General features: G+C 41.4%; 1 protein-coding gene across 1 annotated transcript in view; it reads left to right on the top strand.

Moving 5' to 3' along the window:
• Positions 1 to 12,232, top strand: part of PRXL2C (peroxiredoxin like 2C) — a 319,348-nt gene that overhangs the window by 213,215 nt on the left and 93,901 nt on the right. Inside the window, exon 5 of the mRNA XM_044064212.1 lies at positions 1,541 to 1,672. Coding sequence (XP_043920147.1) covers positions 1,541 to 1,672 — 132 coding nt within the window. The remainder of the gene's footprint in view (positions 1 to 1,540; positions 1,673 to 12,232) is intronic.

Below are 12,232 nucleotides of genomic sequence, written 5' to 3'. Positions count from 1 at the left end.
ATTATGAACAGTTGCAAATACCAGTCATTTTGGCCCAAAACCTTCAGGCTTCTGCTAGAAAGCTGAAGATGAAGAGGAATTTCACCTTTCAACATGACAATGACTCCAAGTATTCATCCAAATCAACAAAAGATTGGCTTCACCAGAAGAAAATTAAAGTTTTGGAATGGCCCAGCCAGAGGCCAGACCTAAATCCAATAGAAAATCTGTGGGGTGACCTCTAGAGGGCTTTGCACAAGAGATGCCCTCGCAATCTGACAAATTTGAAGTGCTTTTGCAAGGAAGAATGGGCAAATATTGCCAAGTCAAGATGTGCCATGCTGATAGACTCCTAAACAAGAAGACTGAATGTCATAATTAAATCAAAAGGTACTTCAACAAAGTATTAGTTTAAGGGTGTGCACACTTGTGCAGCCAGCTTATTATACATTTTTTTTATATTGTTTCAATTGAATTGTACAGGTTATAGGTCACATTAAAGGTGGGAAAAGTTTTGAAATTATTTATTGTGGTCTAATTTTTTTTATATCATAAAAACCTGGCATTTTAACAGGGGTGTGTAAACTTTTTATATCCACTGTATATAGGTTAGAAGAGCATTGCTAGTAGTATGGGAAGGATGGAAGCCTTGTTGTGTATGGGATAGGAGTTCTTCTTGTAAGAGATAGTCCAGCAGTTTTTTGAATACATTTTCAGGTATTTTGGCCAGGGGAAATTAGATTGCTATAGGACTAAAGTTATTAATGTCTGTTGAATTTCTTCATTTACGCAGAGTGATAATGTGTGATTTTTTTTCTAGAGAAAGGGAATGTGAGATTCCTGGAGTGATTTATTTATAATGATTGAGACAGGATAGGCAATGCTATTGGCTGCTGCTGTTAGGTACTCGCTTGGAAGGTCATCAGCTGAATGGTTTGTTTGCTTAATAGTAGTTTCATATAAAATGTGGGCACATGTTTGTAGGTGAAAGTGGATGTGATGATATGTGAATGTTGGTCAGGGGTAGGATTAGATGTTGAGGAATCCCTGGCTAGAGATGATATACTATTTATAAAATAAGAAATTAAATATATTGCAGTTTCAAGTGTTGAGTTATCAGGAGAGGGGTTTGGGTTGTATTTTTGGCCAGGATGTAAGATTTCTTTAATGGATGTCCAAAATTCTTTAGGGTTGCATTTAGTATTATTCTGAAAGTTAATGTAGTATATTTTTTTGTATTCATTTATTTGCTTTTTAGTATGATTGAAAAGTATTCTGAAATTTTCAAGATATTGAGGTATTTTATGTTTTGCATTCTGTCTATGCTTTTTCTCTGTCCAGCATTAGCACTCTACCCTTTTGGATAGCCAAATTGCCTTATTTGTTTTCAGTCTCTTCCTTCTATGAGGTGCAGGGCTATTTAGGATAGTTAGAAAAATCCTAATATAAGCTAGGTACTCCTTTAGTAGGTTGAAGAAGTTCACTTTTCACTTAAGAATAGTGTGAATGTCTTATTAATTTCACTAAATGAATGACTTGTGTCTCTGTGAATTTTTTCCAGCTAAAAGCCCTCATGTAAAATCTGGTATATTGACTGGAAGCTTCAAGAGCTTTTGTAGAGCAATGAAGAGTCCTGTATTTGATTTTCAGGGAGAGCCTTCTCAGCAAGGAGGTGCTATGATTGTTGGACCTGGTGAGTATGCTGCTGTTAATCTCAGTCTCTACATTTATTTGCAGGGGATTTCACGGTTCAGCACTCAGATTGCACTGTGTCAGAGATCTAAATATCTGTTGTCTTAGGCTTTTGCCCATTCAGCTGTATCCACTTGTCAGATTCTAGACTGTTTGCCAAGTCAGGTCTTAAACTCTTCCTCGATAGTGCACATATTAACTGTTAGCAGACTGTGCCACATTTTTGGTACTGTCTAATGGATACTTTAAAATTTTTATGACCCCTTCATTGTGAAGCCTGTGTTCATCATAATTCACTGTTGTGGTAGCCTTCAGATGTTCATCGTGTTTCACTGTTGCAGTCATGACTGTAGGGTTCTCCCCTGCTGGCAGGCAGTCCTCGGTTGGCCAGAATCCCAAAGTCTGGGTCCGGCGTCGGCTGCTCAGCCATGCTCCCTGATGTCAGAGCGCCAGGAGTACAAAGCTGACAGCTGATGCCATGTTCTCCAGTCTTTCTTGCCGTGCGGTGATAGCAGTTCGCAAGTGCCGGTCGGCTGACTCCTGACAATTTTTTTTTTCTAAACGACTTCAGTCCGAAGACTTTCTTCTCCTACTCAAAGCTAAGCACCCCGTTGGGGAAACTTTTTTCTTGCTCCAGTCCGATGTCAGAAAAAGTTAATAATTGTATTTCATGTGGGAAGCAAATACCTCATAAGGATTTTCATTCTTACTGTATTCCTTGATAAGGCCCTGACCACGACGTAGCTAGTTGTCGGTTTTGTGCTAGATTTAATCAACGTACGATTAAACGAAGGTACGATTTTGCATTTCATTACTTCGGTAGGCATTTTAATTACAAAATGTCGTCGGACACGCTTCCGTCTACCGGAGTTCACAAACGGAAGGATAAAGACAGGCCTCCGAGGTCCAAATCAGATGATATTGTACAAGCAGAGCCAGCTTCAGGTTCGGCCGTCATCAGTGAGACGCTTTTGCAGCCCCTGTCGTCGGCCATTTGGAACCGATGGCCGAAACGGACTCCCACGAGGAGCCAACTAGGCCTTTGAATATTTCAGTTGCAGGACCTTCGGACAATGCTCCTTTGGATGGGTCCAGAGCCGCTGTGCAGGTACCGGCTTCCGAAGGGGTTTTCACGCCTATTCAGCTTCTGATAAAGGCAAAGCCAAAGACAAAGGCAAAGACTCCTTCCAAATCGAAGACTACAGCCCGGGCCTCTTCTGATTCGGGACCCAAGTCTCAGAAACAGTTACTTAAGATGGCGGAGGACTTACTTACTATGATTGGGGTTCACATCCCCCTCCAGATAAAAGGCCAAGGCAGGAATTGTATTATGACTCCTCTGATCAGGCTGCTGTTTCTTCAGTTTCTTATTCTGACCAGGATTATTCTTTCCCTCCTTATGAGGATTCTGATGCTGAGGAATCCATTCCTTCAGCTTCTCCCCCTGAGGATTTTTCTTTTGGGGAAACTTTACATGAAATGAGGGAACATTTTCTCTGGGAAGGATAGGAGTACTCGGAATCTAAGAAAAGACTTAGGGATTTTCTTCTTCTTCCCCAGCATAGTCCCCTGGCTATCCCTCCTATTTTGGATATTGTGGATGATGCTTTCTCGGAGGCTAACTTAACTCCTGACTCTTTTCCTCCAGCTCCTGTTAAGCCAGACAGATATTATAGGGTTCCTGATTCCCACCAGTTTTTATACAAGAATCCTACTGCTGATCCTGAAACCATTTCTCAGGACCCTAAGGGGGTTAAGGCCGCTTCTGCTAAAAACCCCATTCCCACTGAGAAGGATTCCAGATCTTTAGAAAGATGGGGCAAAAAAGTGTACACTTCTGCAGCTTTATCTATTAGGGCTTTAAACTGTCAATTTCATATGCTGAAATACCAGCAATTTCTTCTGTCTGTTTTGAAACAAAAGCTAACTTCCATTTCCGCTTGTGCAGATGATAAGGAATTACATGACTTAATGCATGCCACTGAACAAGTAGGGAAGCATGGTTTACACTGTGGTTTTGATGCCTTGGAGGCTTCTTGTAGGGCTGCTGCCTCTGGCACAGTCATTAGAAGGCATGCTTGGTTAAAGGACCAAAACTTGCCAGATCAAGTAAAAGCTAAGTTATTGGATGCTCCTGTTGAGCATAATGTTTTGTTTGGATCTAAGGCTGAAGAGGTGATAAAGAAGATGGAGGACAAGGCAAAATCCATGCAAACGGTTAAAGATTTCTTACAAGTACAGCCACTCAGATTTAGTAGGAATTGGCCTACTAAAAATTGGTCCTTTCCCAATTCAGACAGGCCTCAGCGGGGTAGATACAGACGCTCCCGAGGAAGGCCCCAAACGCAAGCCTCTTATAGACCAAGACAGTGGACTGCTTCCACCCCTAGGGGAGGAGAGGACAGGTCGCAAGCTCATAGAAAACAGGCTCAATGACTCCCTCTGTTGGGCTGCAGGAACTTCTTGCCTGGAAGCCCCTCTCGGAGGAAAACTTTCTCTTTTTCACCTAAATTGGACTCGTATAACCCAAGACAAGTGGGTTCTGGATGTGATTTCAAGAGGTTACAAATTCCAATTTCATACCCTCCCAAGACCAAGCGGATGGCTGGATCTACCAAAACATCAATGGTTAGAGGCCTTAAACCAGGTAGAAGCCCTCTTGGCTATGAAAGCCATAGAACTGGTTCCACTTTCAGAAATGGGACAAGGTTTTTATTCAAGGTTCTTTCTAGTCCCCAGAAAGCAAAATTCATGGAGACCCATTCTGGATCTGTCAGTCTTGAGCACTTTTCTCGAGATACCAAAATTCAAGATGCTTACTGTACAGCAGCTACTTCCAATGCTGACCAAAAATGCATGGATGGTAACTTTTGATTTAAATGAGGCTTATTTACACATTCCCATCAGGCAGGAGTGCAGAAAATACCTCAGGTTCAAGGCTGGATTGAGGCACTATCAATTCTCTGCGCTGCCCTTTGGATTGTCTACTGCGCCCAGGGTCTTCACCAAATTCCTGGCTCCAGTAGTAGCTTATTGCAGACTCAAGGGAATTCATATTTACCCTTATCTGGACGACTGTCTTATTCAGGCAGACAGCAAGGATGTCTTACTCCAGCATCTAGAATTTGTTCAGAAACTTCTCAAGTTCCTGGGATTCACTGTAAACATAAAAAAGTCAAATTTGACACCCTCACAACAGATAACTTTTCTGGGTGCTCTTCTAAACACAACAACCCAGATGGCATTTCTGACATACGAAAAACAATTACAGCTGGCTTCAACTTTCAAAACCTTGGCATCATTAACTCGGCTATCTGCAAGGAAATTCCTGCAGGCTTTGGGTTACATGGCCTCCTGCATCCTTCTCGTACCATATGCAAGACTACATATGAGGAAAATACAGTGGTACCTAAAAAGTGTATGGTCTCAGCATTGCCACAGTTTAGACATACAGATCACCGTCCTGCCTTGTCTTCAAAAGGAATTCCTTTGGTGGTCCAAGGCATGTACTCAAAACAAAAGGAAAGCCTTCAGTCTGCCTCCAGCCAGTCAGATACCAACCACGGACGCCTCAGATTATGCATGGGGAGCCCATTTGCAGGGCAACTGTCTGCAGGGCCTTTGGACAAAGGATCAGAAGCACCTGCATATCAATTTAAAGGAAATGTTAGCCGTTCAGAACGCTCTATTGGCCTTCAGGAATCTTCTACAACCAGGACAACTACTGATACGGACAGACAACACCACAGTTATATGGTACATAAACAAGCAAGGGGGATCACATTCCTATCCCCTTTGCAGACTAGCCATGAATCTATGGAACACAGCTCTAGCTTACAAACTGGACCTTCAAGCTCAGTTTCTACCAGGGAAGCAAAACATCCTGGCAGACAGTCTGAGCAGAAACTTGTCAGACCCACACGAATGGATGCTGGACACCGAAATATTCAAGATGATTACAGCAGTCTGGGGATGTCCTCACATAGACCTCTTTGCATCCCACCTCAATCATCAACTACAGATTTTTTGCACAAGGACATTCCACGAACTAGCTTGGAAAGTGGATGCACTATCATTCAGTTGGAGAAACCTCTCGGAGTATGCCTTCCCGCCTCTACCTCTTCTTCCACGGGTGTTATTAAAGATCAAACAGGACAAGCCCAAGATGATAATTTTACTGTCCCCAAATTGGCCTCGACAGTTTTGGTACCCAACACTGAAAAACCTTTCTCTGGAGCCCCCTTGGGTTTTACCTCAGACTCCGAACCTTCTGTCCCAACACCAGGGTCAAGTTCTGCACTCCCATGTCAAAACTCTCAGCCTGGCTGCCTGGTTAATCCAGGGTCTATGATTCATTCTCTCTTACCCAAGCAGGTTATGGATGTCATTTTAGAAGCCAGACGTCCTAGCACTAGAAAGTCCTATGCAGGAAAATGGAAAAGATTTTGCACCTGGATGCAGGCTCAGGATTCAGATCCTCTTATTCCTAACATTCCTCTGATTTTACTTTACCTGACAGACCTCTTACATAAGGGTCTCTCTTTTTCTTCCATAAAGATACATGCCTCTGTTATTTCTGCTCATTATAATACAGACCCTCCAATCTTTTCCCACCAGCTCATGAGGCAGTTTCTCAGGGGAGCTAAAAACTTAAGGCCCCCTAGATCTCCACCCATTCCTGCCTGGGATCTCAACTATGTTTTGGAAAAACTCACCTTACCTCCCTTTGAGCCTGCTGCCACATCTGACATCAAGTTTTTATCTTGGAAGACAGCCATCCTGTTAGCTCTGACCTCTGCCAGGAGAGTTTCGGAGTTGCAAGCTCTCATGGCTGTGGAACCTTATATTATTTTTCACCAAGACAGGGTGTCTTTAAGGACTAATCCTACTTTCATGCCGAAGGTGGTTTCCAAAGTGGCTTTAAATCAAACTATTCACCTGACAACTTTTTTCCCCATTCCTCAAAATAGGGGGGAAAGGATCTTGCATTCCTTGGATGTACACAGACAACTACGTTTTTACCTGGACAGAACCAAGGACATCAGGAAATCAGAGTAATTGTTTGTTTCTTATGCTTCAAGTTCCCAAGGTAAAGCCATTTCAAAACAGACCATTTCTAAATGGATTGCTCATGGAATCAGATTTTGTTATTCACACCATGGAAAGCAAATCCCAGGGAGTATAAGGACTCACTCTACCAGAGCTGCTGCCACTTCAGCTGCCTTCCTCAGGGGAGTTCCTACCAAAGACATTTTGGAAGCTGCAACTTGGAGTTCAGTGCATACTTTTTTTAAGCACTACAATCTATCTCTCTACTCTAAGTCTAGGGCAGGCTTTGCTTCTGCAGTCTTGCAGGGCCTTTTAGCCGCCCCCTCTACTTTATGACCACCTTCCTTTTATTCTGCTTTGGGATTCAACCCTACAGTCATGACTGCAGCAGTGAAACACGATGAACATAGTACAGTTGTGTACACTTACCGTAAATGTAGATGTTCGAGTGTCTTCACTGTTGCAGTCTGGGTTACCCTCCCTCCTGTCCCCTCTTATTTGTTCTTTTATGTGGTTCCCTTCTTCACCCTTCTTCTGAGGTGTATTTGCAAAGGGTATGGGATTTTACTCATTTTGGAACACCTGACATCTGGGGCAAGAAAAACTGGAGAACATGGCGTCGGCTGCCAGCTTTGTACTCCTGGCGCTCTGACGTCAGGGAGCATGGCTGAGCAGCCGACGCCGGACCCAGACTTTGGGATTCTCGCCGACCGAGGACTGCCTGCCGGCAGGGGAGAACCCTACAGTCATGACTGCAACAGTGAAGACACTCATCTACATTTATGGTAAGTGTACACAACTGTACTTTATATGGGTTATATCCTGTCAAGGATATAACAACTGGGCAGTCTTTCAAAACCTTTGACTTCTTCCACACATACCCCCAGGTTGCTGTCAGCTTGTATTTCTGTGTGGAGAAAACAGCAGCCTTGGTGCCAAAAAATGTCAGTATTTTCCTGCACCCCTGCGAGTGCTCCTACTGGGCTTCAGAGGATTGACAGTTGGCATCTTTCTACATTGCTGGACAGAGAAGTTTCTTTTGGGGTGTTCCTTTCACATTCTATGTTTTTTTGTATAAAGCTTATAGTGGGTCATTTTAGGAATACTGGCATTTAGCATGTGCTTACTATTTTTACAGGACTGCTTGTCTAGCTGGCTATTTTTTAGCAGGGACTATTTATTCTTAAATGGGCCACTGTTTTGTGGGAAGAGTGTACTGATTTTTTACTAATTTGTACTTTTTATTGAAGTTTGTTGCTTTCAGGGAAGTACAAGTGTTTTTGGTGCTTGCGTATACTGTTTTGACAACTTTTCCATTTACTGACTCGTTTTTGGCCCTGCCAGTGTTGGGTTACTCTGCAGTAGCCAATAATTTTACCTCAGACCACTCATTTATTTCTCTGGGGCCCTCACCATGGATGGTTGTTAGCTGCATCTTCTGTGATTGTTCACCATTTTTTTCTGTCATGGGAGTTTCAGTAGGGAGTGCATTCCTGCCTAGCTGGATGAACAGATTTGTTTCCCAGGATACGGTACCATCCTTGAGTTGGTCTTCTACCGTTCTAGAGATGTTCCCAGAAATAAAAATGTAAATATTTGTCTTCCTCTGATATTGTGTCATTTGATAAGAGGAAGTTTATTACTATTGCTAAAGATTTATTACAGGATTTAAAACCTCTGCAAAATGACTGGAATTTGTGTGGAAAAAAATAGGTCAATTTCCTCAGATTCTGTGAATTCTCCATCAGAAGTACATGCTAGAGATAGGGATAGGGCACCTTCTGTTTTTTTTTTTCTGCTCACATACAGGATTCTGATTCTGAGGAAAGTGTTTCCTCAGTATCTACTGTAGAGAAATTTTCATTGTCTATGACTGTTTCTAGAATGAATAATTTGTTTCAATAGAAATAAGCTGAGGTTTCTGCATCCTTGAGGAAATATGATGTTTTACAAGTAGATGTTCTAGAAGGAAATATTATACTGCGGTGGTGGTGCTGCAGTAGCATTGTCGCCTCACAGTAAGACGTTGTCTTGTTCAATTCTCAGCTTGAGCGTTTTCTGTGTGGAGACATACATGAATGGGCGTACCTTCGTTGAAATATGTGCATCAGGGCCGGCAACTCGGCACGTAAAAATCTGCTGCCAATCATTAGCGGACCGGAGTTCCGCTGTGGCGACCCCTAACCGGGAAAAGCCGAAAGATACAACAACATGTTCTAGAAGGAAATATTATGATGTTTTACAAGTGGATGTTCTATTACCAACTCCTGTTACTCCTTTGATGCTAGCCTTGTCGAATGTTTTTGACATTTTCTGCAGTATGCCTCAGCCCCTAAAAAGGCAGACAGATTTTATAAGGTTCCTCGATTTTGCAAGTATTTGTTTTATCATCCCAGTCAGAACTGGCAGACATTTCTGTTTCTAGTCCAGCTGCTAATAAAAATCTGGTAAATACAAATTTGTTTACAGAAACGGATGGGAAAGCTTTCCACAGTTTTGAGAAGAGGACTTATTCCTCTACAACTTTAGCCTTCAGGATTCTGAATTATCAGGCACATATGTTATAATAATTGTTGGCTTGTTATGCTACCTTTTCATCTTCAGTAGGTAGGGCCTCTCTGAATTCTGTTTTAGTTTCTCTTTCACAGTTAACTAAGCATTCTTTGAGTGTATATAATTGTGTTAACTTCCCCCTCATCCTCCAAATCATACATCCCTATTTCCTCCAGTCATCAGTCAAATGCTTTCTGTAGGGTCATAAAATCAGTACCCTCAGAATAGACAGGAAGAGGTTTTTATTCAAGAATATTTCTGGTGCTAAAGAAGGAGTTTACTTGGAAACCAAGTAATGACCTTTCCTTTCTTGTCTTGTTTGTGAAAGTACAAAAATTCAAAATGTTGACATTGCAAGGTTTGTTACCTGTCATTCCTCACTTGAGTATTCTGGTAACTCTAAGAGCTGAAAGATGATTATTTCATTCCCATTGCCATAGAGTTAAGAAGTTTTCTAAGATTTTCAGTGTCTGAATTACATTATCAGTTCTGTATGTTACCCATTGTTTTATTCACTGATCCAAGGGTGTTTACAAAATGTCTAGCTCCTATGATAGCCTATTGGATACTGCAGGCATTCATGTATTTCCCTATTTAGAAAACTTATCTTTGCAAAGTCTTTTCCCAAGTGACAGAAGTCAGTTACATGGTTATGAAGTCTCCTTATTGACCTTGTTTCCAGATAAATATTCAGAAATTCTTTCTCATTCCCTCCACAGGATAGTGTTTCTAGGATGCCTTCTTGACTCATGTATGCAAAAGGCATTCCTAACTCAAGAAAAAGTGGCATTGCACCTGGAACTCTTCATGAGTTTCTCCAATTAGTCTGTGACTTCAGCCAGACAGCATCTCATGATACTATGGTTTCTGTGATTGTCATGATTCCTGTGACAAGGTTGCATGTGAGAAAAATTTGGTGTTTTAGAAAGACTTTTTTTGACCCAACATTCACATCTACTACACTTCCAGACCAGACCAGCAGCCTGGATGTATGTGTGGAGGGAGCTACAGTGTTCTCTTAAGTAGCATGCTTGTTTTACTGTCAGTTTAAAAGTTCTATAAAGTAACTGAAAACATATTTTCTGTGGAGAAATTGTTTTATTTTTCCTTGGTGGGGCTGGCATAGTGTTTGAAAGTGATTATTACTGTGTTTTTCTGTCAAAAAAATAAACTTTTGTGGACTTCTGGTTTTATCGGCATTTGCTGCTTGTCTTCCACATGATCACTCCTTCTTCCAACCACAAAAAGAAAAATTTAAGCAGCAGCCTTTGCCAACACAGCAGACTAGCAGTTTGCCTCAGCTGTAGGTGGGTGACTCTGCTGTGGCCAATTGTTGTACCTCAGACCACTCATCTTTTACCCTGGTTCCCTTTGGTGTAGCATCTACAGCCACTATGAACCAGAGGTTAGCCACACTCTCTGCAGCTGTTAAAGTCCCCTCAGTGGGCAACAGTAAGAGTCTCTTGTCATTCATGTGAGAGAAAACAGGGAAGGTTTCCCTGCTGTGCCAGAATGCTGTGTCCTACTCTGGGGAAGCAGCTGCTGACATTAGTAACACAGTTCACCCCATTTTTCTTGTAAAAAAACACAAAACCAAGCATGTATCTACTCCTCCTCCTCAATTTTCTTCAGACAGAAGTAGTTTACTAGGTTTGACTCCGGGTCTAATTCAGGCTATTGATCCTTCTTGTGAATTAGTTTCTGGTAAAATAAAGAAGGATTTCTCTTTTCCTGAAGAGATTCAAGATTCTGAATCTAGATAGGAAGATGCAGGGCTGGGCTCGGGTTTTTCTCCTCATATTTCCCTTTTGGGGTTTCTTTTTCTCTGAGACTTTCTACAATGTGTTTTCACAGCATTTTTCATTGTGTTATTGTCTGCAGTTTTCCTGTTAATCAGCCAGATGCCCCTAAAAAAGCAGATAAGATGTATAAAATTCCTCAGTCTTCAGTTTTTATATGTTATTCCCAAACCTGGCCCACTGCTATCACCTTACTTGATCCTATTGTTGAGAAGCACTTAAATAATTCCAATCCTACTCTTTCTGATAAATAATTCCAATCCTACTCTTTCTGATAAATAATTCCAATCCTACTCTTTCTGATAAGGATGGGAAAATTATTGAAAGGTATTGAGGGAAAAAGTGTATACTTCTGCAAATTTGGTTTTCAGAATTTTGAGTTGTCAGGTTCATATGTTAAAGTTTGTTCTGACAAATTGTGAAAATATAAGCAATGTTTTATCTCCAGTTTCTTTTTGGAGGATGCATCTGCTTTAAATAACGTGTTTCTTTCGCACAGGTCACTATTTGTTTCAATGTATTACATGACTCTGTTGATACTTATTCAAAGGCTATGACCACTTGTACTGTTTTAAGAAGGTTTGCATGGCTGCATTCTTACAACATTCCAGATGATATTAAAATTGACATTTTAAATTATTCCTTGGATAGAGATTTAGTGTTTGGCCCCTCTGCTGAAAGGGTGATCAAAAGGTGAGATGAAAGGGACAAGCTGATCCAGAGAAGCTCTAAGATTTTTCATCTCTCCTTTTCCAAATAGTTCAAGGGATATTCTTTCACCTGTTCCATTTTTGGCAGAAAACAGAGTAAACAGTCTCAAGATAGTTAAGGTAAACAGACATTTAGGAAGGAATGGCAAGGGAGTTCCAAAATGAAGTCTCTAACCTTCACAAATGAAGGATAGTCCAATATGTTTGACTAACTATTCAAGAGACCTTGACAGCCGCTCCACCCTGGCCCCTTTTTTCTTGCAGTCTTAATATCCTTTTTTCTCTTTGGCAACAGATTGATTCAGACAAATGGGTTCTAAATATCATTCATCAAGATTACAGATGGCAGTGGAACAAAATTCCTCCTTTCCAGGTGGTCATTCCTCATCTTCCAGATCAGACTCTCTTGTTTCTATTCAAGTGTGAAAGGGTTTTTATTCAAGGATGTTT

Source organism: Protopterus annectens, chromosome 2.part2 (genome assembly GCF_019279795.1).
Source record: "Protopterus annectens isolate FY-2018-M chromosome 2.part2, PAN1.0, whole genome shotgun sequence".
NCBI lineage: Eukaryota > Metazoa > Chordata > Ceratodontiformes > Protopteridae > Protopterus > Protopterus annectens.
The sequence above is the reverse complement of the archived record's forward strand: the minus strand, read 5'-3'. Positions and strand labels throughout refer to the sequence as shown.